The sequence below is a fragment of the Mesoplodon mirus genome (genome assembly GCF_964341445.2).
Source record: "Mesoplodon mirus genome assembly, chromosome: 13".
Lineage (NCBI taxonomy): Eukaryota > Metazoa > Chordata > Mammalia > Artiodactyla > Ziphiidae > Mesoplodon > Mesoplodon mirus.
The window spans coordinates 35,651,497-35,678,977 of NC_138989.1; the positions used below are offsets into that span (position 1 = coordinate 35,651,497).

The 27,481-nt window shown below is 34.9% G+C and overlaps 1 protein-coding gene across 1 annotated transcript in view; it reads right to left on the bottom strand.

The window, feature by feature from the left end:
• The window catches only part of SMCHD1 (structural maintenance of chromosomes flexible hinge domain containing 1), a 126,174-nt gene that overhangs the window by 27,395 nt on the left and 71,298 nt on the right, over positions 1–27,481 (bottom strand). The window contains exons 27-40 of the mRNA XM_082640411.1: positions 26,904–26,992; positions 26,188–26,306; positions 23,499–23,666; positions 20,253–20,378; positions 18,019–18,098; positions 17,635–17,792; positions 15,184–15,299; positions 14,079–14,143; positions 8,834–8,921; positions 7,830–7,961; positions 6,786–6,935; positions 1,851–1,977; positions 1,562–1,681; positions 507–592 (exon numbers count right to left, since the gene is read on the bottom strand). Coding sequence (XP_082496537.1) covers positions 507–592; positions 1,562–1,681; positions 1,851–1,977; positions 6,786–6,935; positions 7,830–7,961; positions 8,834–8,921; positions 14,079–14,143; positions 15,184–15,299; positions 17,635–17,792; positions 18,019–18,098; positions 20,253–20,378; positions 23,499–23,666; positions 26,188–26,306; positions 26,904–26,992 — 1,624 coding nt within the window. The remainder of the gene's footprint in view (positions 1–506; positions 593–1,561; positions 1,682–1,850; positions 1,978–6,785; positions 6,936–7,829; positions 7,962–8,833; positions 8,922–14,078; positions 14,144–15,183; positions 15,300–17,634; positions 17,793–18,018; positions 18,099–20,252; positions 20,379–23,498; positions 23,667–26,187; positions 26,307–26,903; positions 26,993–27,481) is intronic.

Below are 27,481 nucleotides of genomic sequence, written 5' to 3' on the forward strand. Positions count from 1 at the left end.
CATAAAAGTTACTAAGTAGCCATTCCTTTCTTATAAGAATACGATCATAGTAATGTAAAGAGTCAACCTCACTGATTCTTTTTCTTCTTAGTTAAGAAATATATAACGTATAATAGGACTTACGAGTTATACACATAAAGAATGTAAGCTTTAAAAAAAATCTATTGTCTTTTGTTACTTTCCCTCATTTTCTTTGCCACAACATATACTGATTACCACTTAGGCTTCTTCAATGCAAGTTCTCAAGTTGGTGTATTATTAATTTAATTTACTGGTGTCATTAGATTAGAAACACAAACTGCAATTTCTTTGAAAAGAGCACTCCATCATTGTTAGCCCATTTTAATGTCTAGTAAGTGGCTAGATTATAATCCATATATGGCTTAGTACCCTAAAACAACAGTGTACATAACATTCCTAATAAAATATGAATGGTAAAAAAAAAAAATTATAGGTTAGAATTTAATTAAAAAGAAAAAACTTTCACATATACTTGGAAACTGTACCTGTTGTGTTGTAGGAATGTCAATATTGTGTGTTTTTAGTTCATTTCGCAACTGGGCCTCTTTTAATTTTGCTTCTTCAACTTGGCCTAAAATTAAAAACAAACAAACAAAAACTATCAATTTGTGATAGCCCCCAAAATACAGTTTTTGAAGAACGTTTTCAATCCCTTGTTTTTTTCCTTTTAATGATTGATGCTAAAATGCAAAATGAAGAGTATTATAGAAATTTTAAATTAAAATCTAAAATTAAAGTTCATTTCTAATACACATAAATAAAAAACAAAATTAATGAAGCTAAGGGAGGTATTATGATATGTTGCAAACCACAAGTAATCCTGGAAAAGCTATTTAATTCTAGTCCACATGACTATACATAATTTATACATAATTGCATAAGGTTATTTTAAGAAACAAATAGGACTTTTTAAAAACAAATTTTCAGTGCTACCAATTGTGTATTATTTCATTACTCTACTTAGTTCCTATTATCCTCTAAATATCCTTGACCTGTGAAAAAATCCGACAAATAGAGCACAACTCAGCAAATGCCTTGTCTTAAACAGTATACAGTAACATTATTAAAAATTGTAGCAAATATTCCGTGTATTTATTAAAAAATAAATTACATATTTCTTGATTTTTTTTGCTGCAGATATTTTAAAATTGAACTACACACAGTCACATGGCTCAAACTAAAACTTAAATTACATATCACTCTTCAGTGATACTGTCATCCAATGTCTTTTGCCAAATGCTAGAGCTAGATATAAACCTTATTACTGTTATGTCAAAACCTTTAAATTTCTATAGATTCAGATTTCTAGTAAAAGTTTCAAATTTTTGTAGGTAAACAAGATATACATTTATTTAAAATGCAGGAATACTTCATCTTAAGAAGATCGAATGATGAGTAATATAAACCATCACTACCACCTTTCTGCCGTGTCCTGCAGTTTACTTCTAAGTTCAGGAAATTAGACAATGTTTGTGTCTCATGGCCTCAACCTTCTACCTCACCATTCCCCAAAGCATCATTTGAACACAAAATGACTTACACTTCATCTCATCAAGAAGCTGTTTGCTGGCATCAAATAAACTTCTATACATTATAATAGACTTAGATAATTGGTCCTTTTCTTTTGTAAGTGCTGCCATTTGTTGCTGCTTCTTAACATCTAAGAAAAAATATTCAGATAATTTACTTCAATTTTTAAATTGTGACTTTTCCAAAATGTCATAACATGATTAGATAACTAGTAAGCACCATGTTAATGGAGAGCAAAACGAGGTTATATAAAGTACCACAAACTTAAGAGTTTATCCTCTATTTTCCTAGAAACTTACCATTGTAAAACATAAATGGTAGGATATATGATTCTAATGTTCTTGATAAGCCTGGCAGCCGAGGCTCAAACACAATAAAATACTCAGTGCTATCCCTTCCAGGACTATTTTCTGCCAGAACTAGACTCTGTATAAAGAAAAAAGCAGTAAGGAAAAACGAGATTTAAAAAGGTATTTGTAAATGTATAAATGTTATATATCTCATTGTACTCTGTTTTCAAGTAAGTGGTAAATTTTAAAGGCAAAAGGCAAAATTGACTGACCTGTGAGATTCATTAAGCATTCATTAAAACATCAGCAGCACCATCCAAGACATAGAGCTCTTTACCTTTTGTTATTGGTTTGAAAGTCAAATTATCTTATCAATAAATAGCTTATGCAAAAATTATATACAATGGAAAACTATAAGAAAAAGTATCTTTCCAGGCCAGAAATATCAATGGCCACTTATATCCTGACTAGAAGTATCTTCCTGATTCCAACCTTTAAGTTCAAGCAGCGTAAAACAGCTGACGGTATGAAAGTTATAAAAATAATCACAAAGAAATGCACAAAGCCCAATGCTGAGTTTAAGTTACAGCTGTTACCATGGAAGTAGACCCAACCAGTCCCAGGTGACCAAACAAAAGGTCCTGAAAAGCTCTGAAGATTTGTTTTTTGTCTTTTTTAATGTATTTGTCTTCATTAATGAGCGCGCACACACACACACACACACACACACACACAAACTTCTGATATACTTTGAGACCATAACATATAACTAGTAAATAATGCAATATAAATATTTATATCCGAAATAACTTTTTCAGTCTTACAAGGAAACAATAGGTACTAGTTGTTTTGTTTTTTTAGACCACAATAAAATTCAGATGTAAAATTTAAAAAAATCTAAATTGATAGAACACTGTAAAACAATCCACGAAATAATAAAATTATAAGTCCATCATTAAACCAAGCCCCAATCCCACCACTTAGTTTCTGAAAGCTGTTTTCAATGTATTTACCTGAATATAAACACAAAAATAAAACTGTTTGCACTTTAAAAATAACATATACTTTACACTGTAGCAATTTGCTTTCAGCACTCATTTTGATCTGTCAATCAATTCAAGTGAATGTTTAAATACCAATTTTTTACATTTATGCATAATATAGATACAATATGCTATAATATCCTTTCACTGGGTGATGAACATTTCATTTAAAATTTTTTAGCTATTATTTATAATACAGCAAAGAAAGTAGCTTTCAGTACTTCTTGGTGTGTTCTCTAGAATAGAGAAATATAATGACTTTTTCCCCCATAAATTTATCTATCTATCTATCTATCTACGGCTGTGTTGGTTCTTCATTGCTGTGTGCGGGGTTTCTCTAGTTGAGGTGAGTGGGGACTACTCTTCTTTGCGGTGCGTGGGCCTCTCATCGCGGTGGCTTCTCTTGTTGCAGAGCATGGGCTCTAGGTGTGCGGGCTTCAGTAGTTGTGGCTCCCGGGGCTCTAGAGCGCAGGCTCAGTAGTTGTGGCGCACGGGCTTAGTTGCTCGGCAGCATGTGGGATCATCCCAGACCAGGGATCGAACCTGTGTCCCCTGCATTGGCAGGTGGATTCTTAACCACTGAACCACCAGGGAAGTCCCTATAGTGACTTATTGAAAGTTTATTTTAATAGGTAGTATCAAATTTCCCTTCAAAAAGGCTACATCAATTTATCCTCTCACCATCAGTGTATAAGAATATCCAGTTCCCCTGATGCTTGGCCAACACTTACTATTAATCAAATACTTCTTTCTTCTAAAACGATGTATTAAAAACAACCAGTCATTATTGTTTTAACTAGCATTTCCCTGATTAGTACTGAGGTCATGCTTCCTGTTTATTAGTCATTTATACCTTCTCTTCCATTAACTGCCTGCTTCTGTTCTTTGGTCATTTATTTTTCTACTAGATTGTCTTTTTTCTCACTGATTTGCAGGAAGTTCTTTAGGATGTTTTAAAAATATGTTCAATATACTGTACTAGTATATTGTTACACCAATATATTATTAATCCTCTATTTATATATATAGTTAAATATAAAATCTTTTCCTTTATGTCCTGTTTAAGGAGGCCTTTCCTATCTCAAAGTTTTATAGTTTGTAATCTGTGATGTACAGTTTACCAAGATACATGGAATAACAGAACTGAAGAGAACTGAGGAGTCCAAAACTGCATCCATACACAAATGGCAATTTGGAATATGAGAAAAGGATAAATATATAGCAGAATAAAACTTAGACATCTCTTTCAGAAATTCCCAGATCAAGTAGGCAAATAATATAAAGAATTTGAATAACACAATTAACAAACTTGAATAATTATAAATTTAGATTAAAACTTTAAAGAAAGCAGTACAAGTTCTTTTTAAGCAAACGGAACATTTACAAATGATTGTGTTTTATACCAGTGTTTCCTAAACGTCCCTAATGATAAGAATCACCTGCACAAATCAGATTCCTAAGCCCTGCCCCAGACCTACTAAATTAATGTATGGGTCAGGAGCCAAGTAGGACCTGTGAGATTTCTGCTTATTCAGTGTGATATCAGGAACCTCTAGTGGAAATTCATATGCATGACATGAAGCTGAGATTCCATATGCAGCTGTGGGGGAATAGCTTAAGTCACCGTCTTAGCCTCAGAAATGTGTACAGCAGGGTAACTAATTTCAAATGCCTGTGGCGGGGCCAAGGAAATAGGACAGAGGTAACCAGGATATAGGTAGTGGGCTACGCGTGTTCTTCCAATACAAACCAACTCTGCATGTTCAACATGTCTTCCCCACCCTTCTTTGTTTTTCAACCTGCGGTTTTCATTACCTAATTTTTGTTAGGGTACAAGAAAATGTCACTTTACCCTCCACTATGATAAAAATAAGAGAACAGGGCCTCCCTGGTGGCGCAGTGGTTGAGAGTCCGCCTGCCGATGCAGGGGATACGGGTTCGTGCCCCGGTCTGGGAGGATCCCATATGCCGCGGAGCGGCTGGGCCCGTGAGCCATGGCCGCTGGGCCTGCGCATCCGGAGCCTGTGCTCCGCAACGGGAGAGGCCACAACAGTGAGAGGCCCGCATACCGCAAAAAGAAAAAAGAAAAAAAAAAAAAAAAATAAGAGAACAAGTGTAAATATAAGTAGCAACTGACACTTGTTCTCAATGTCAAGAGATGAAAAGAAGTAGCATGGATGCAGCTGACCGGAAAATCCTGCTGCTTTAAGAGATCTTGGCCCCGAACTGCCAAGTCTTTAGAATTCTCCAAGTAAATCAGGAATGCAAATCTCTTCGTGAAAACTCCAGAATTTTAAAAATGTTGAGAACTAATTAAAATGGAAATGCTGTAATGTTCGGTTACTGCCAGACCAACCAACAAGTTGAACTGTAGGCCAGGTACAAGCTGGCAGTTTCCCCAATTGTAAGCCTAATATTGCTAAAACAATGTGATTTTAGCACTGGATTAGATAAAAAGATAAACACCGACAACAACAAAAAAATACAGAAAAGGTGAAATTTCATATTTATTGGTACAGGAAGAATTATTCAATAAATGATACCCAAAAATTTAGTTAATGAATTTGAAAAAAAGATAAAAATAAAATCAAGACCAATAAAAAAATTAAAGGCCTAAGAATACAAGAGCTATCACTGTGAATACAACTATTCCTCCTGCCCTGATATAAACAAAGCTAAAATCTAAAAGACAAACTCAGGAAAATGCTACTTATACACAAAAGAGCATTAACATCTTTAATATAAAATTAAGAAGAAAATGATGAATCTCCCAGAAGAAAAACAGTTAAGGAATTTAAAGCAATTATACTCCAATAAAAATGTTAAAAAAAAAAAAAGAGTTAAGGGCCAATCCTACAAAGGTCAAAACCATGAAAAACGTTCAAACCTTCCTAGTAACAAAGAAAATATTTAACAATAGGAAGAGTGGTTGAATTTTAAAAACCATTCTATTCAGGGTTGGTAATATGAGAATGTACACGTATTTCTGGTGGGAATATAAACTGAAAGGCAATTGGCAATAACTACCAAAAGGCTAAAAATGTACACTCCCTATCTCCAATTCTATTTCTAGCAATTTCTTAAGGAAACAGATTTGTGCAAAGGATATACATAGAAGAAAGCTGATGGAAGCACTGTTGAGAAAACTTTGCAAAGAAACTAAATTTTCACTTAGGATTGATCAGATAAATTATGATCAATACAATGATGTAGGTTTATACTTGCTGGTAAAGAAATGTATCAAGGATGTGTTAAATAAGAAAAGAAGATTTTCATGAAAGCAGAGTTCTATTATATTAATGAAATTTTACACCCTCCTCCATGTCTATATAAATCATACTCACACAGGACATCCATGAAGTGTCAGTGCATACACAGAAAAGTGTGGAAGGTTATACACTGAATTGCTAATCATCAATATCTCTGAAGGGTGATAATATAGTGATTATTTTTGATGTTCTTGCACTGTGTTATTTTTTATAGAAGTAAAGCTATTTCCATTTTGGAAAAAAAATGAATAACAAAGGTAAGCTGGTTTTACTAAACTTTCCCAGATACATGTACATTTTACCTGGGCTATGTTTGATTCTATTTTTATCCACAGAATGGTAGCTTTTCAATGAAACATGAATATCAAACTGTCACTGAAGTTAAAATCACTCCAGTTACAGAAAACAGTCATCCACAGGGGAAAAGAGGGTCTTTCTAATAGTAACAATGATCATGGGTTCACTGTGTAATAGCTTAGAGCAAAATCTCAAAATATTTTAGCTGACTTTCCAACTTAATGCTGTAATTAGGACATCTTCATAGCTATACATACAAAATAACAGGTGTTGTAATACTGTGGTTTAAAATATTAAATATAGAAACCTTATCTACCGGAAGACAAAAATATTACCGTGATTTCAGCTGAACCTTTCACAAAGGGAAATTCAAGTGTTCTAACTTTCCCAATAAAGAGTGGGGTGTCATCTTCCTCATTAGAACCTTTGATGGTAGCCATTACAGTGCCAAGCAAATCAGTTCCAGTATGATTGTTGTAGTCATCCTTAAAGCAAATAACAAAAAGTAACTAATTAGAAGAAGTAGAAAAAGACTAAACCCAGAGAAGGGCATGGACAAATCAGAAATATGACCTATTTATAAAGCCCCAAATATTAAATCATCCTGATCCTTCTTACTCCAAACACAAAATTCAGTTTCAGAGTAAGTGCTCCACAGGCAGGAAGTAAGCCCAGAAACCATGGAAGAACCATCTAATACAATGGCTTCCAGCTAATACAGTGGCTCCCAACTCTATTAAAAGGACTCCCATTTAAAAATTAGTTATGTACTATACCTTCAGCATCTATATATGACCTAGGGAAGACCAGTTGAAGAACAACTCATGTGTCTAAAACAAGAAAACACACTGAAGGATTAAGTACTCTATCAGCCAAACTTTTCATAAAAATGAAGTGCCACTAGTGTGTCTCACAAGTGTTTGTTAATATTCTTAGCAGCACTACTGCTGCTTACCCTCTGGGTAACTGGAAGCTTTGAGGAGCTCATTATGATCAGCCATGAGAGCAGATCTCTTCAAAATAAATACTTTAACTACTTCCCGCCCCTCAGTGAAACGGACATTGAAGAATCAACTTACTTCACACATTCATAAATGCATATATAAGATAGTGGATTAAAGACATATTAGGAAAGGTAGGCAGATTTCTGCATTTTTGAATATACTTAGTATATCTGGATTTTACGTATAATGTTAAACATTCTCTCTTTGTATTCAAGTATAAAGATATTGATAGGTATTGCATTTATCTTCACAAAGTTTTCCTATAAACTTAAACTGAATAATCCAGATATGATTCTATAACAACTATCTTGTACCCTAAAACTAGGAATAATTTTTCTTGTTACCTTGTGTAATTTGGAAGTAAATAAACATTACCGTGATACGAAGATATAAATCTTTGACCAAGGTCCTACTGGCAACTGAGCGAACATTTGAAACAGCTGGTGTAGCTGGCTGAATTTCAGGAACTAACTTCACAGGTTGATTAGGTAGAACATCCACTATAATCTAACAAAAGAAGCACTCTGATTAACAATACGTTAATGGTTTAGTATTAAAGATGAAGAGAAGAAATAGAGAGCATATACTAAATGAAATGAAATATTACCTTCTAAAACGTATTTCCATTAAATTCTTAAAACTAATCAACTTGTGGGGCTTCCCTGGTGGCACAGTGGTTGAGAGTCCGCCTGCCAATGCAGGGGACACGGGTTCATGCCCCGGTCTGGGAAGATCCCACATGCCGCAGAGCGGCTGGGCCCGTGAGCCATGGCCGCTGAGCCTGCGCGTCCGGAGCCTGTGCTCCGCAACGGGAGAGGCCACAACAGTGAGAGGCCCGCGTACCGGGAAAAAAAAAAAAAAAAAAAAAAAAAAAAAAAAAAAAAAAACTAATCAACTTGTAAAAATTGAGGATAAAAGGCATATCAGATTAATTTTTGAATGTTTACCATCTAAAAACAAATTTAGAAACACTTAAAAATATACGTAATTAAAAAAATTTAGTGCAGTAGCAATAATGAAGATAATGTATGTTAAACTACCTTAAACTTCATTATCTAGAATCTTAGTACCTGAAATGTTATTAACTGAAACATTTTCATGTACAATTGATAGGAGCAACCTTACCATGATATAGATTAAAATGTTTACTAACTGAGTCCTCGATATAAAGAGGGATGGAAAAGTAACTTCTGCATCCGGTCAAATTTAATCAACATAATTTAAGTATGTACTATGCTAAAATTCCTGAAGATGGCATTATTTATACCTTTCAACCAATAATTAACTCACTTGTAAACAAAACAACACACTCCTCAACCAAGCAAGAAAATGTGAAGCTAACTAAAGCTAACTGCCATGCATAAGAAGAATAAACAAACCTGCTCACTGTTAAGGATATTTGCTTTATCCATCATAAAACCAAACTGGATACAGTATGTCCCCACTTTGTTAGGAACTGCTTTATCCCTAAGTTAAAAAGAAAGAGACAAGATCACTGAAACCTTTTAAATAAAAGGGGAAGAAATTCAAAACATTAACATTTCTTTTCCTTCCACAAAAAGTAAATGAGTAAGAGGAGAGTTACTATTACTACATTCACCTTCATTCACCAAATATTTCCTGCAATATCAGGCTTAATTCCAGATCCCTCTTACCTGGACATTCCATCCCAAAACATCTAGAACACAAACTCTGTGTTCAAAAATGAACACAGTGGCAAAAAATGAAAAAACAGGAATACAAAGTTGACAAAGTAAACACAAAAAATGCTGAATTATATATCAAGTGAATTTTGCTTCATTTCTACACAAATTTCCTACTCAGTTTTACATTGTGAATTTATAGATTATCCAGCTGATCTTTTTATGTTGCTTTGTTTTCCATTTATATATTCTAAATATATAACTATATATATAGAATATATTTATTGTGATTTAATTATCAATAAAGAACTCAGTACCTAGTAAGAGGTAGACTTGCTAGACTATTTTGGTCACAAACACAATGCATATATAAACGACAGTCTACGGTATACCTTGTCTGATACGTGCAATGTGGTTCATGACCTCGAAGTTGGCTCTGCCATGTCATTCATATTCTCAAAATATTGGCATAATGTAGTAAACAAAGGCTGTGAACACACATCTGAATTGAAATTCTGCCTATAACATACACACAACCTTGGAGAAAATTATGTAACCTTTCTCTAGGTTGTGTTTTCTCTGAGGATAATTCCTAATAGAGTTCCAGTAAGAATGAAACAAGACTTCTGCTCCCAAATGGCAGACCAACACTTCCGGATGAAGGTAACCATATTAAAAAAGACATCTGCTTGAAAATGTTTGAGAGATAATAAGCAAAAGTGAAAAAAATGACTCAGAAGGATACAAGATAGCATGGAGACCCTGGGAAGTGAGTTTCATATTTAAGGTTGCTTGACTCCTGGGAGAATATCTTAGGAGTAGAGGTGGACCTAAAGCAGACAGGCTCCCAAGGGAAAAGCAACTGAGCTTAGAATTATCTCAATCTCTGAAAACGGACCAAAATGATAATAGACTGCTAGTGTCTATCCCAGACAACAGACAGAAGCAAATGTAAACTCCATCTGGAGAAAGAGAACATCTTAGACTTCAAATTATTTCTATAAATATGCATAAATAAAAAGTATGGTAAAAAAAAAAAAAAACCCAAATAAATCGGTACATGAAGAGGCAAGAGAATCAGAATGAAAGCCAAAAGAAACAAGAGACAATCAAAACAGACCAAAATGAACTCCAGATTTCAATAAACTCTGATTACTGCTCAAGGTAATAAAAGACAAGACTGAAAATTCCAACCGAGAACTGGACCTTTAAAAAAAAACTAAAAATACCAAACAGAAATTAATAATTCAAAGATGAATTTAATAGCAATTAGATACCACTGAACAGAGAGAGATTAGTTAATTGAAGGTAGCTGAAAGTATCTAGAATGAAGAAAGACAAAAATATGGCAAATAGAGAAAAGAGGGTAAGAGAGAATACTATAAGGACTAAGAGCATGTAAATAAGAGTGTAAGGAGGAGAAGAGGAAAAGAATAAGGCAGAAGCAGTATTTGATGAAATAATGGCTGACAATTTAAAAAAACTGAACAAAGACCACAAAATCAAAGGCTATGAAAACCAAACAGGATAAATTTCAAAAAATCCAAACATAGGCACATCACAGTAAAACTGCTGAAAACAAAATTCAAAGCAACCAAAAAGGAGGGTAAATGATGACTTTTCAAAGTAACAGCAGTTAAAACTGATCGTTAACTTCTCAACAGAAATGATGGGACAGTGAAAGATGGCTTGGAAGTACTGCAAGAAAGAAATGGCCAACCTAGAAAATCATGTCCAGAAAAATATTTTTCAAGCATGAAGATGGAATATATTTTTAGGTAAAAATTAGATAATCTGTCACCAGCAGCTGTGCACTCGAAAATATTAAAGGAACTTCCTCAGATGAAAAATGATCCCAGGTGGAAGCCCTGAGTTGAAGATTAACAGAAAGGATAAATGAATTACAGTCTAAATGAACACTGACTATATAAAATAATAATGCCATGAAAGACAATATACACAACAACAAAGGCATGTTAAGTTGGGAGAGAGAAAATGGAACTTAAGTGTTCTAAGATTCATGCACTGACCAAAAAGAGGGTACAAAATGTAAATTGCCATTTAGACACTGATATGTCAACTATGCATGTTGTAATCCCTAAATTAATTAATTTTGAAAATAAACAGAATCACTTAGAAAATAGTAAAAAATTGCAAAACTACCAAGTTAATGAGGAATAGAAAATGAAAATAAAAACAATAAATTTTTTTAAAAAAAGAAAGTAACAAAGAATAGTTGGATCAATAAAAAACAGTAAGATATAGACTCAAAAAGCAAGCATTGGATCATTCTCAATGGTGAAAAACTGAAACTATTTCCAATAAGATCAGGAACAAGACAAGGTTGCCCACTCTCACCACTATTATTCAACATAGTTTTGGAAGTTTTACCCACAGCAATCAGAGAAGAAAAAGAAATAAAAGGAATCCATATTGGAAAAGAAGAAGTAAAACTGTCACTATTTGCAGATGACATGACACTATACATAGAGAATCCTCAAGATGCTACCAGAGAACTACTAGAGCTAATCAATGAATTGGGTAAAGTAGCAGGATACAAAATTAATGCACAGAAATCTCTTGCATTCCTACACACTAATGATGAAAAATCTGAAAGAGAAATTAAGGAAATGATCTAGCTTAAGGAACTAAAAAGGGTTGTTTATAGATGTTGATTTCAATGTTATTTATAATAATGAAAATGGAAATAATCTAATTAGCCCAAAATATGTGAATAGTTAAGTATATTATGATGTATTTTCAAAATAAAATAATCTCTCTATTAAAAAAAAAAAAAAAAAAGTAAGCATTGGACTTCCCTGGTGGTGTAGTGGTTAAGAATCCGCCTGCCAATGCAGGGGACATGGGTTCGATCCCTGGTCTGGGAAGATCCCACGTGCCACGAAGCAACTAAGCCTGTGTGCCACAACTACTGAGCCTGTGCGCTAGAGCCCATGAGCCACAACTACTGAGCCCATGTGCCACAACTACTGAAGCCCACGCGCCTAGAGCCCATACTCCACAACAAGAGAAGCCACCGCAATGAGAAGCCCGCACCCCGTGACAAAGAGTAGCCCCTGCAAGCCGCAACTAGAGAAAGCCTGCACATGGCAACGAAGACCCCCCAAAATAAATTAACTAATTTTTTAAAAAGGCAAGCTTTTTTCTTTTTTTGCGGTACGCGGGCCTCTCACTGTTGTGGCCTCTCCCGTTGCGGAGCACAGGCTCCAGATGCGCAGGCTCAGCGGCCATGGCCCACAGGCCTAGCTGCTCCGCGGCATGTGGGATCTTCCCAGACCGGGGCAAGAATCCGTGTTCCCTGCATCGGCAGGCGGACTCTCAACCACTGCGCCACCAGGGAAGCCCCAAGGCAAGCATTTTTGAAATACATAATAGCTAAACTTTTCAATTAAAAATTATTATCATTATTATTATTTTTTGGCTGCACTGGGTCTTTGCTGCTGCACACAGGCTTTATCAATAAAGAGAGAGAAAACTTAAAAGGAAACCAAAAACAAATTCTGCAGCTGAAAAGTACAGTAACTGAAGTGAAAATTTCACTACAGGTATTCAAAGGCAGATTTGAGAAGGTAGAAGAAATAGCAAACTTGAAGATAAGACAGTGGAAATGACAGTCTGAGGAACAGAAAGAAAAATGATTGAAGGTAAGTGAACAGAGCCTAAGGGACCTGAGATGCTATCAAGTGGACCAACATACACATTGTGGGAGTTCAAGGAGAAAAGAGGGAAAAGGGGGCAGAGATCATGTTTGAAGAATGGCTGAAAAAAAACTTCCCTAGGTTGATGAAAGACATGAATATAAGTATAAAGATGCTCAAGGAATTCCAAGTAAGATAAACTCAGAGACCCACACCAAGACACATTATTACAAACTTTCAAAGGACAAAGAAAAAGAAAATATTAAGAGCAGCGAGAGAAGAGCAAATCATTACATACAAGGGATCCTCAATAAGATGATGAGATTTCTCATCAGTAAGTTTGGAAGCCAGAAGGCAGTGGGCCAATGTTTTCAAAGTGCTAAAAGAAAGAAACTGTCAACGAAGAATCCTACATCTAGCAACTGTTCCTCAAAAGTGAGGGAGAAATTAAGACATTCTCAGATAGGAATTCCCTGCAGTCCAGTGGTTAGGACTCTGCACCTCCACTGCAGGGGGCACGGGTTCAATCCCTGGTCAGGGAACTAATAAGATCCTGCATGCTACACAGTGCAGTGACATTCTCAGATAAACAAAAGCTAAGGGAGTTCATTACCACTACACCTGGCCCGGAAGAAATATTCATGGGAGTCCTACAAGGTAAAATGAAAGAACAAGACACAGTAACTTGAAGCCACATGGAAAAATAAATACCTCAACAAAGGTAAATACACAGGTGATTGTAAATGCTGGTATTATTGTAACAATGATTTATATCTATACTTGTACCTTTTGCTTTCTATATGGCTTAATAAACTATACACTTAAAGAAATAAAACAAAGCAATTATTAGTCTAAAAGGAAAGAAACATTTCTAATAAATAAAAGAAACCTTAGACACCATCTCTCAAAAACCATTTTCAGATTTCAAAGTACAGGTCCAGACTAAAGAAGCAACACTCAAAGTCACATAGTTAAACAATAAAAACCTAGTTCAGCTTTTTTACTTCATAAGATCTTAAGTTTAGAATTACAGAAATGTTGTATAGAATAAAATATAAAGTGCTCTGATGACAGAATTCTTCTGATGTTTTTGATAGTTTTGAAAACAAATATATCTATCACAACAATCTTTCCCCAAACCGTTTCACAAAGTTTGCAAACAAAATATTTTCTCAAAAAACTTCCTGACCAAAAAATTAAGAAAGTAACATTTTCTATTCAATCATAAATTATTTCTCCCTAGCTCAGCAGGCAAATGTTGCCAAGGCTGATTAACTTCATAACAAAATATGCATTAAAATATGAAACAATTTGAGAAATACCTGAAGTAGAAGCAGCCATCTTCCTTGTCATTATCCTTTATTTTATTACAACTAAATATTTCTGCCTAGAAGGAAAAGTAGGAAAGAAGGGGGAGATGGAGAAACATTAAACACAGTGTATTTACGATAAAAATTTATTTTTCCTTTCACCAAGTGTGAACCCAGATCACATCTGGATTGATAAATACACACAAACACACCCCTACATGTATATATCTTTACCATGCATGTATGACACAAAAGTGAGATTAGTTACGATGGAAAGATATACCATTAATTATTAAAGGGCACAAAACAGATCTTAAAGGTGGTGACATAATTTTAAGGTAAAAGCAGCTTGATGGGACTGATGGTATAAATTCAGGAAGCTAGTTTCCTAAACAGATGACTAAACTGAACCATAAATCCTGAAAGATGTCATTAAATCAGGACCCCTGATATAGCTTGGTTTAGTTTCCAATTTGAGATTTATTTTAGATTGGCACTGTCTGTTATGGTAGCCAATAACTACATGTGACTACTGAGCACCTGAATTGTGACTGGTCCAAATAGAGGTGTTGTAAGCATAAAATACACACCAAATTTCAAAGACTTGGAAAGATACAAGAATGTAAAATATCATTATTAAATTTTAAAGTATTGAGTTCATGGTGAAATGGTAACTTTTTGTATATTAGTTTAAAACTATATTAAAATTAATTTTATTTCTTTTTATTTTTTAATGTGGCTACTAGCAGAATTCAGAATTTGAGTATCACGTGTGGCTGGTATTATATTTCTATTGGACTGTGAGGCTTCGGACTCTCAAACTGTTCTCTCCACTCTACCCCCTTCTTTAATTTACTCTGTAGTCTATCAATCACTCTCCTTTTCTCACTTTCTGTATTATCTCTTAGTGGTATTTAGTTTTTTGCCTTGTGCTACTGTTCTTTAGACTTAATTCTGAAACATACTCTGAAGCATCTTTTAAAAATCCTAAGTGATGGAATGGGTTACTTTCTAGTTCTCCAGGATATACACACTGCATTTTTATATTAAATTACATTTAATTTTATGTTAAATGTAAGAGCTACTTTTAATTTCTAAAATGCTTTCTATGACTCACATTTGCTGGTGGTCGGTTCCCACTGTTTGACAGTTTCCACATTTTCATGGAAATACGTGCTGGATTAATATTTTTAATGATACTGTCATCTTCAGAAATAACAGTAATCATAAAATCTGTAATGATCAACATTAAAAAATTATTTTCTTTCTAGTTCAATTAGTGGATTTGGCTAAATAACTGTATGTCTTAAAGCATACATCTTGTTTAAGTGTTAATAATAAAATTCTAATGAAGAAATAAAACTATTCTTTAATTAGTCTTCCCCAACAATTTGTCTACAGAACTTAATCATAACAGGCTCCAGTGCTCAATCTCCCACAAAAATCTAATAAATACATCTTTGCTATTAATAATCCTTTGTCTTATCTTCACAGTCTGCCAAGCAAGACCAAAAAGGTTAGACTGTGTTATTTGTAGCACAAGGAACTATATTCAATATCCTGTGATACTATTGGGCATATACCCTGAGAAAACCATAATTCAAAAAGAGACAGGTACCACAATGTTCATTGCAGCACTATTTACAATAGCCAGGACATGGAAGCAACCCAAGTGTCCACTGACAGATGAACGGATAAAGAAGATGTGGCATATATACAATGGAATATTACTCAGCCATAAAAAGAAACGGAATTGAGTTATTTGTAGTGAGGTAGATGGACCTAGAGTCTGTCATACAGAGTGAAGTAAGTGAGAAAGAGAAAAACAAATACTGTATGCTAACACATATATATGGAATCTTAAAAAAAAAAAAAGGTTCTGATGAACCTAGGGGAAGGACAGGCATAAAGACGCAGACACAGAGAATGGACTTGAGGACACGGGGAAGGGTAAGGGTAAGCTGGGATGAAGTGAGAGAGTAGCACTGACATATATACACTACCAATTGTAAAATAGATAGCTAGTGGGAAGCAGCTGCATACCACCAAGAGGTCAGCTCTGTGCTTTGTGACCACCTAGAGGGGTGGGATAGGGAGGGTGGGAGGGAGGCACAAGAGGGAAGGGATACGGGGATATATGTATACGTATAGCTGATTCACTTTGTTTTCCAGCAGAAACTAATACAACATTGTAAAGCAATTATACTCCAATAAAGACGTTAAAAAAATATATCCTGTGATAAACCATCATGGAAAAGAACATGAAAAAGAATGTATTTATATGTATAACCGAGTCACTCTGCTGTACAGCAGTAATTATCACAACATTGTAATTCAACTATACTTCTATAAAAAATAAATTTAAAAAAAGGTTAGACTACAGATATTCAGCAATCTAGAATAGGCCAAATGGTTACAAACCTATATGCTTTATGTAGTCTGAGAATACAATGTTTACTTTCTTTTATGATTTTCAATAGCATACAGTAGCTAAACTATTATTACTTGTAATAGTCCCTTATATTTATCACCTGTAATATTCACTTGTCACCTATTACAGTTTTTTTTTTTTTTTTTTTTTTTTTTTTGGCAGTACGCGGGCCTCCCACCACTGTGGCCTCTCCCGCTGCGGAGCACAGGCTCCGGACGTGCAGGCTCAGCGGCCATGGCTCACGGGCCTAGCCACTCTGCGGCATGTGGGATCTTCCCGGACCGGGGCACGAACCCGCGTCCCCTGCATCGGCAGGCAGACTCCCAACCACTGCGCCACCAGGGAAGCCCCACCTATTACAGTTTTTAATCACAAGAAATAGATCTTATCTCCCTTAACAGATTTCAAAGGCTATAATTATTTAAAATTATTGTTAATATTTCAATCTTAAATATTTCTGGTCTGCTTCTTTCACTGCTTGTAACTATGAACAGGAATTCATCCTCTCAAGAAAACCAAAGTCTTCAAGAAAATTACCTATACAAAGCAAATACGATTTCCTATTGACTTGGCTCCTCCCATATTACACTGAAATCATTTGCTTACTTGATTATCTCCTACATTAGACTGAACTCATTGAAAACTGTCATGTTCATTACTGGAATTAGGAGTCTAGCATAGTGGATGGACATAGCAGGTGTTCAGTAAATGTTTGTTGTTCTGAAGTATCTTTAATTGTAAATTATGATGTGATGCATTTCCATCCAAATTAAGCTGAACAGTCCTGGTTCTGTCTGGTTTAACAGTGCAACAAATTTAGAACATACCCCCACAGTTTTGCCATTTAGCAGTTCATACTTTTGCAGAATCTCACAATTCAGCGAATGAACAAACACAAACTGATTATCTTAAGCTATCAGTTTATATATGAACTTTTAGTTCATTCTTGACCGTTAAAGGAATGTAGGATATAGGGGAGAGGGAAGACATAGCTAAGTCAAGTGTACTTTCTTATTTGAAAGGCCACAACATGCTTGCTTTTTTATCATGCTGAACACCCAGGATAAATAATTTATTCCACTAATGTAAGAGGTAAATTAATACTACAAATTTATTTTAAAACTGTGAATTACTCACCAGTGAAAATACCCCCTGCTAAAAAGGAAGCATCTTTGTCATATTTAACATTGAGACGAATGGGTTTTTCAGGATCTGGAAGAATCATTAACTTAATTATGGGTCCTTCTATGGTATTCTTGTTATAAATGGCTTTAACCTGCATAATATGTTCTCCTCTAAAAAGAAAAAAGGGGAAGGGGGTTCAAACTTCATTAGTTATAACTAAAAATTCTGAGACAATTTATACAAAGTTTAACTCATTTAGGAAACCTCTCTTCTCCTGTTCCATTCCAACTCCTGACTATCACTAAATAGAAGGCTAGTTATTACTCTTAACTTAATCAAGTAATAACAAAAATCAACCTCTATAATACCAATAACTATCAAACTTTCAGTTCTTACCTAGGGGCATAAACACTGAACACTCCCAAATTAGCCCTGCCCCTTTCATCGGTTTTATGCTGTTGGTTTGAAGGAGTGAGCTAAAAACAAAACAAAACGGTTAATTAGAAAATTTTAGGAATCAAATTCTTTTCCTCTATTACTATTTAAAAAGCTACATTTGCACACAGTCTAAAATCTAAAGTTGTCTAATTTGAACTAGTTGAAATGATATAATACGTAATCACATAATCCAAAGGATAATAATCACTCATACTCAATTAAACTAGAATTTTGTGTATTTCAATTAAGTTGCAGAATTCAATGTTCAGTTTCAATAACGCTGATATATCAAGTGAAGTTTGGTCACACAAACACTGAAGGTATATTCCAAAACTGGGGGGTTGTGAGAGTCAGCGCAGGAAAAATAAACATAAATACACATACATAATTTCAAGTCAAGGCATAATACCATGTCCATCATTAGTTACTTCATCTTTCTCTTAATATTTACTCAGATGTGCTTCTTAAATCTTTGTTGAAATACTACTTTTGCATTGATAACCAAGCTTTTACTTTTAAGTGATTAAGAATCAGTGGCCACATTTCCTAATCATTGGTTAGAAGAGTCTTTCAGTCTTTTGCAGATGCTTCTCTAAAAAACTAGGATCATACTCTTATTACCAGTAGAAAATAATCACTATTTAACTCTCTTGGAAGCAAACATTAAGAACAAAAGTAAATGTGAAGACTGTAGAAGCAGGAAAATCAGACTCTCTCCTAAATCCTAATACCCAATTTCTGTTTAATGGAACCTGAAGATTAGGTAATTATGGTACATGCAGACCAAAAAAAAAAAAAAAAGCAATAGTTGGTGAGACAAAAGTGAGAGAGTAATTGAACTGCTAGAATAAAACCCTATATTTGTACCTGTCTCATTTACCCTCCAATCCATCTTCTCTCAAACTTATCTTTCTCAAAGTCTTTCTTCCATCTGGGTCCTAAATCTGTTGCTAAGCCAGAGAAGTAAGCCTTCTATTTCAGGCTATATAGCAGCAATAGTGTAGTCTTTTTTTGACAGGCTAAGACCTCTGACCCTTTCCACTTTACTCTGAAAATAAGTTCATGTGGATCACAAGTCATTCTTGGCACTTTAATCTCCTGTATAGCTTTTATTTATTTATTTTCATTTATTGTCTTTTGGCCACGCACATGGCATGCAAGATCTTAGTTCCCCGACAAGGGATTGAACCTGTGCCCCCTGCAGTGGAAGCACGTAGTCCCAACCACTGGACTGCCAGGGAATTCCCTCCTGTATAGCTTTTAAGATAAACTTGTTGAGTCCTACAAAATCCCCACTGGGATTCTTAATGAACTAATGGATTAATTTCAAGTGAACTGTGTATTTACATAATACCAACTTTTTGCATCCACTAAAATTATAAAATTTGTGGAGGGATACTCAAGCCTGGCTAAAGATAACTCCAAGAACTCGCTTCTGTGTTGCCTGGCAACAACCTGGCTGGGACAAATGAATTCCCTTCAACCAACAGGAGAGACTTGTGAAAATATAACTTTGCAAGGGACTGGCAGCTCCTTTCCTTCCCCCTTGCAGGAGGGCATAAACTTTGTGCCAGGCATCCAAAGTCCCCCCTACATCCTGGTTACCCCAATACTAATGTAAACACTTGGTACCTAATCTTGGACTTCCCAGTATCCAAGCACTATGTCTGTGCCCAAACATTACGAGGCCATGTTCATGTTTGCTGAATTCCCTAGAACACAAGCCAGTATAGGTCCAACAGCTATGCCCAGGCCCTGGTAGCTCTCCAAAAGGTAGGTGGAGTACAGCTACTCGCATGACTCTTTTCCCTCACCCTTAGGGCTTGTAAGTTTCCCCAATAATACGTTTCATAACCCATACTGCAGGTCATTGTATCTGCCATCATTCACCTGACGTCAGCATTATCTATTCTTAATCTGAAATCCAAATATTATTAATATTGTGTAATAAACACTCAGACATAACTGCAGAATGTTGCCCCTTGTTACACTGTTTGCAAGATATAAACTATACTTCCTCAAACTAACTATTAAAAATTTTAGGTTAACTTAAACTAAGCAATAATGAAGATTATATAAGACTATTTAAAAAAAAAAAAAAAAAAAGAAATGTGACACCTAAAGACATGATCCTGAGGATGAAAGCCAGAATTTTAAGTAAGTGAAAATATTTAAGAATGTTTAAAACTTACCTTTAAATTGTTAGCTTTTATAAGATTTATTTTAACCTGTGGCACAAGTGCTGGATTATCCCACTGATCACAAAGTTGAACAATGAGAGGATTCTGTAGTTCTCTTCCGTTAATCACTGGAATGGACTAGAACAGATATAATAATTTTAAGAAGCACTAAAACATATAGGCCAAACAATATGATTACTATTTAAGTGAAACAATCACTTAATATATCTGTTTTATTTACAAATAGCTCCTTTCATCAATTAAAATAAACTTCTGAAAGTCAATCATGTTGTCACAAATGATCCTCTTCTTAGAGAAATGATTGAAAATTTGATAAACGGGAAAATATCATTTGACATTACTGGCTTCTAGAGCCAGTCAAGAATTCTAATATTTACATATTAGAAGGACTTCCTTGGAAACAGAAGCTTATCTTAGGTTCTCATCTTTAGCACTGTCATCTACAGTTTAACTCCTCCATCAATTGTCAGCACTCTACCAGTCTACACGAAGCAATAATGCACAGCTTTCCAACTCTTGGTTAAACAGGACTAAGTCACAGATAATCTACACCGTCTTGTTGGCTTAAGATGTTTCTTGCTTTTCCATTATTTCACGTAAGGCCTGTGTAACTCTGCGAATTTGTGTGCCAACATATGAATACTGGATATATCAAAAGAAAACACATTGTCAAGCAAGAAACCTGTGAAAGTCCAATCCTCTGTGTCAGATTTTAAAAGTTAAAAAAAAAAAAGAAGATAGTAAAGATATAACTAGCGAAAAAGGAAAGCTGATTTATCATCTCTCTCCTACTAATAATGTTCCCTCCGCTTCCTCCACCCCTCACCTTACTTGAGGAAGCTGTTTACCAAATTACATTAGGAGGTTGCTAAAAGTGGGAGAAAAATTAATAATGTGTTAGGGCTAGAACTTTTTTTTTAAAAGATACCCTTGAAGCTGGTTCAGTTTAAATGCTAGACTACCAAAAGATATTCATGGCTAGACTGTATTTTACCTGCAAAAATTTATAAAAAGCTTGAATATATAAAAAGTGCTGATGTTTCCAAATGTAAACACTACAGGGTCTTTATTCCTAATTACATAATTGTCTATCCATCAAATAGTAACTACTTTTAAAGAATATCTTTCAGTAAATGACTTGTAGCAAAAGCTTTTAGTTGAACATTTTTCTGGGTAGTAGTGGGGAAAGCAAATATCCAAAATCAAATGTTCATGAATACAAATCTGCCCTTTTCCACTTTGCCACTTTTTAATACTGTCGTGTAATGTAATATTTCAGAACTTGTTTCCTATTTATAAAGAATGATAATACATCATAATGTTGCTGAAGATTAAATGAGAGAATATATGTGTATATTTAATATATTTTTTCTGTTTATCATGCTTAGGTGTTAAATCAGTTCCTCTTTTCTATTAAAGATCCTATAGGGGGACGGTAGGTCAAAAATTAAATTAGGAAATTCTAGGAAAACCACATATTCAATGACTACGTTTTCAAGCTCACCTACATATAATGTATCTCTTAACAGAATGAGAAATTCGTTTTAGGTTTCATTTTTAAAACTGTTGGATTTCAATGGTATCTGCAAATAAATCTTGTAATAAGTTTTTGAGTTAACAAGCTGTCATTATTTTTTATATTCCCCTCCTACAAAATCATATAAAAACATGAACATGTAAAGATTTTTTCCACCTCAAATGTATACAATTATTCCATGATACAGTCAACAAGTCCTTTATTGACATCATTAGGCACAAAGAATGTATTGATTTATGCAATATATGTGCTTCCAGATAAAAAATAAGTACACTCGCCTTTCACTGAAATCCTTCAGTCAACACAGTATTACAAAAAAAATTGTTTTTAAAGGACATTCATATACTAGTTTATCTGTTTTTTTAAACTCACAAATCAAAAAAGGGCAATCTCAAACTAGGGCGCAGTGTATGTAAGCTTTTCTTAGATGATCAGTTCCTTTACAGGATAATTTCATTTACTACCACGGTCATGTGAGATCATTTCCCATTAGAAAAAAATAAGCTTTCATACCAACAGATAAGGCCCTGCCACACCATAACTGAACACCAGAATGTGAACATTTTAAAATTAGAATTCTAAAAATTGAATGAAAACTGAAAGGTAACAGATTTGACAGACATTTGCAAAATTAGTATTTAAGTATTAGTAATTAGTATTTAATTCAAAAAGAGTCATGTACCACAATGTTCGTTCCAGCTCTATTTACAATAGCCAGAACATGGAAGCAACCTAAGTGTCCATCGACAGATGAATGGATAAAGATGTGGCACATATATACAATGGAATATTACTCAGCCATAAAAGGAAACGAAACTTAGTTATTTGTAGTGAGGTGGATGGACCTAGAGTCCGTCATACAGAATGAAGTCAGAAAGAGAAAAACAAATACCGTATGCTAATTCATATACATGGAATCTAAAAAAAAGGTTCCGAAGAAGCTAGGGGCAGGACAGGAATAAAGAAGCAGACGTAGAGAGTGGACCTGAGGACATGGGGAGGGGGAAGAGTAAGCTGGGATGAAGTGAGAGAGTGGCATGGACTTATACATACTACCAAATGTAAAACAGATAGCTAGTGGGAAGCAGCCACACAGCACACGGAGATCAGCTCAGTGCTTTGTGACCACCTAAGGGGTGGGATAGGGAGGGTGGGAGGGAGACGCAAGAGGGAGGAGATACGGGGATATATATATACGTATAGCTGATTCACTTTGTTATAAAGCAGAAACTAACACACTATGGTAAAGCAATTATATTCCAATAAAGATGTTAAAAAAAAAAGATTTAACTATTTGCATAGGAAGGCAAACTGAAGTTTTTATGGATATAATGAATGACTTGATATCTGGTATGCTTTTAAAAATTCCAGCAAAAACATTTTTTTAGTAAGTCAGTGAGAGAGAACAATGAAATAAAATTGGGCAAAAATCAGTAACTGTTGAAACTGGGGGTTTATTATACTTCTTTTACTTTTATGCATATTTAAAATTTTCTATTATAATAAAGTACTTATAATTTGAAGTATTACACTTTTTTAAACAAATGAGGGCACAGTGATGAATTAAATAATGAAGTATTAAAATTCATATTACTTTGTCCTTTTGTTACTGTTATTACTTCAACAACAAAATGTAAACATTTTGAAGCAATAAGTCATGTGATATTAAATTCTGTCAATCAAAGCAGGAAGGTACTTACCTCCTTTAACTCTGGCCAGTCTACAAGGAGAAGTTTGGCTGGTGGCCCAGAAATTAGCTGCACTCGAATAAAGTCAGAAAACTCACGCCAAGTAAAACAAAGATCCTTATTTCCAGGGGGACCTGGAATAAATTTGATGCCTCTCACACTTATACTTTGTGTATTTTCCTAATGAGGAAAAGCACATTGAAAAGAAACAGGGAGATAATGTTTGGTTTCCAGAAAAATGAAAGAAAATGTTGTCACCACCCACGTGCATACAGATGTGTTTCTGGTATAACAACAGCAAGTAACTTACACATATGTCAATACTGGAGTTCCTTGAATTTCATCTCCTTGAGAGGAGAAACTGAAATTCTTTTTTGTGAGGGAGAAATCTAGAAGGTTCAAGCTATGTCCTTTTTCCTGATATTTTCCTAATTTCCCTCTTATTTACAGTTGCATTGTCTCCTTTCTATTCCCCAAATAGCCATGTACATGCTTTTCCAACACCCTTTGCACTCGCTCCTTCCCTGTGATTGCAACTTTTTTTTTACCTACATGGCTTTTCTTCAGGTTTTTGCTCACAGAATACCTTAACCAGAGGGGTTTTCTGTGACTACCCTATATGATGGTACCCTATTCCCACAGCCCACTTTAATTTTCTTCCTGTCACTCATTTCCTACCTGTTATATGCTCTCCCATTACAAGGTAATCTCTGAGAAGGCAGGGGCTTTGACTTGTCACAACCCCATCGCTGGTACTTAGAATGCCTAACATCTGTCAATGGGAATCAATGACACTAGCCTATAATCTTTGCCAAGTGACTGAAGTAGATAAACTGATTCCATACTGGTATGAGCACTGTAGTATTCGCATTTTAATAGTGACCCTTAATGATTTCATCATCTTAAATTTCCATTAAGTACAAATATATTCCAGCAGATTTAAAAAATCAGTTAAAATGTCATGTTTTATGATCTGAAACAACTGTTTGTAGAACATTTTCTGTAAAAAGACATTGCAAAACAATAAAAATTAATCTCCCCCCAAAGCCCACTGAGTGCAGGGGTGTTTTTTCATTATTTGGAAAACAAATTAAGCATTCATTAGTACAACATATTGAGAAGTTCAAAATATGTGAAGTCTATAGAATCCCACATTTATTAGTGAAACACCAAATGCCCTTTTTTTTTTTTTTTTTTTTGCGGTACGCGGGCCTCTCACTGTTGTGGCCTCTCCCGTTGTGGAGCACAGGCTCCGGACGCGCAGGCTCAGCGGCCATGGCTCACGGGCCTAGCCGCTCCACGGCATGCGGGATCTTCCCGGACTGGGGCACGAACCTGTGTCCCCTGCATTGGCAGGCAAACTCTCAACCACTGTGCCACCAGGGAAGCCCCCAAATGCCCTTTTGAAGAGGTGATGTCTTAAGTAATCTTGAAAGTTATTCTGGTTTTACCTCCTATCTTAAAAATAAAATTTGCATGCGCATTAACAAATTGTAGATGAGTATAAACAGAATTAAACACAAAATTCTGAAAGGCACTCTCTACGGTCTAATGTTGATATTATCAAGGGAATGTACTTCAGAAGAGCAGTACATTTTATGAGGATGTGGAGATGATTTTAAGAAACAATGGCATATTAAAACCAGTTTTTTATTTTATTTTTATTTATTTTTTTTGCGGTATGCGGGTCTCTCACTGCTGTGGCCTCTCCCATTGCGGAACACAGGCTCCGGACGCTCAGGCTCAGTGGCCCAGCCACTCCACGGCATGTGGGATCTTCCTGGATCGGGACACAAACCCGTGTCCCCTGCATCGGCAGGCGGACTCTCAACCACTGCGCCACCAGGGAAGCCCCAAACCTGATCTTTCACAGTAAACAAAAGACCATTAAAAGTTCCTCAGCAGTGCTAAGATATAGTGAAAGTGGTATTCTGAAAACTAGAAAATAATAGCCCAGCAGATTAGTGGAAACAGAAATTCTAGGTGGGAGGGGCAACAAGGAGGCTATTATGATCATTCTGTCGGGTAAAAGGTATAATGGAGGCTCCAAAAGGAAGAACAGTTTTAAAAACAATTAAATGCCTTAAATGGATTCAACTTTACTTGGGCCTTAGAATTCCTTCTTTTTGACCTACTTGAGCCTGGTAGGTTCCTTGAAGGCTCAACTCCAACATCTTTTCTCGAAAACTGCCTTTAATCTCTCCAAGAAGAATACATTGTGTTTCCTTGCTTGTTTTAAACTGAAATAATTCCACCAGGGTTCTTATTTTTCAAGCTAATCTCAATTAACTGCACAGCTGCAAACTTTCACCACTAGTTTTCTCCCAGGCATTCTATTTAATGCAAGGACTGAGCACCAAGAAATTTTACTCAAATAGCTACATGAAAAACTATCTTTATATTCATATCAAAATATTTAAGGATGAAATGATATGATGTATGGAATTTGCTTCAAAGTGATAGATAAGGAGGAAGTGATGAATGTTGAAGCTGACTGATGGGATCATGGGAATTACTTATACTATTTATTCTATCTTTGCCTATGTTCAAAATTTTTCATTATAAAACTTATTTTAATGCCTTTTATAATTTCTCATTGTAAACACTGAAATCAAGTCTCTCTTATTTTTGTTTTTCCCCTAACTTTTTGTTATATATAAACTGAACAGAATAAGCCAACTGTTATGGAAAACAGCCATACCTGAAAAGTAGTTTGCAAATGTGAGCTATCAAGTCCAACCCCAGCAATTCCCAAGGCAGATAGAGAACTTGGTGAAAATGCTTGAATCTGATTTCCATATTGATCTGTAACTATTATAACTATAAAAGGGGGAGGAAGTTTAATTTTAAAGCATCAATAAAATATACAAATATCCATAAACACACTTATATACTTAATTAAAATTATACTTAGAAACTCATTCTAACTTTGTTCTTGTGTATTTTTTTGGTAAAAAGTAATTATAATCACTTCTTTAATAATCACTATAAACATAATAAGAATACACATAAGTACACTTATATTTACATATTTAACATGATGCTGAGGTTAATCAAGTTTTTTACCATGAACATTTGAAGAAAATAATTTAGTATTATGTAATATTCTAGATATAAGAAAAATACAGGATACATATGAACCCACTAATATATTTACTTTTCACTCTTAATATTAACTATTATCATTTCTAACAAAAGTCAACATTCTTTTCAACAAACTATTTTTGCCAAACTGATTTCACAGTTAGGTCAGCATACGCAAAGACAAGGAAAATGCTTCAATCTTTCCAACAATGGAATTTAAACCATAGACTGTATATAAATCCCAAGTTTTCCTTTCAGATTATGTATGCCAAAACATGAACGTAAGGAAATATTATAGAAGTGTTTTAAAGAAAGAAAGCAGGCCATACTAACCTATTTCTCCTTGAAGCTCTTGGCCCATCTGTACTGTTTTTCCTCCTTTTAATTCACATTTTAGATGTTTAGGTTCATCAGGAAGTGGTCTGCAATTGATTAACAAGTTAAAGGCCCTACTTGCACCATTAATTGTAGAAAAAAATTAGTTTAAACATGCTAAAGAGTAATAAATACAACACTCATTTTCTAAAACTTAAATAAAGTAACACCCCTCTAAATACCTCCATTTATATAATGTAACTATTAACCCAAAAGGAAACAGAGAACATATAGCTTGCAAAGAGAGTAGAGAATACTGACAAAAAACAACAACAACAAAAAAAACACATGTGTTAGATCACAGTTATCTACGCTGGATTAAAAGGAACTTACGCCATGAGAGCACTGAGAAAGAAAACAGATGGGTCTGTAAAAATGACTCATCAAGAGATCTGTCTCTGGCTGAAGAGTTGTACATCTTACAATTTTATCTCAAACGTGGAGCTATTCTAAGTGTTGGAATAGTATGGAAATGTGTAGAGGAATTAAAGTGAAAAAGGTTATTAAAAAAGAGGCAGCCGAGGAACTGACAGGCC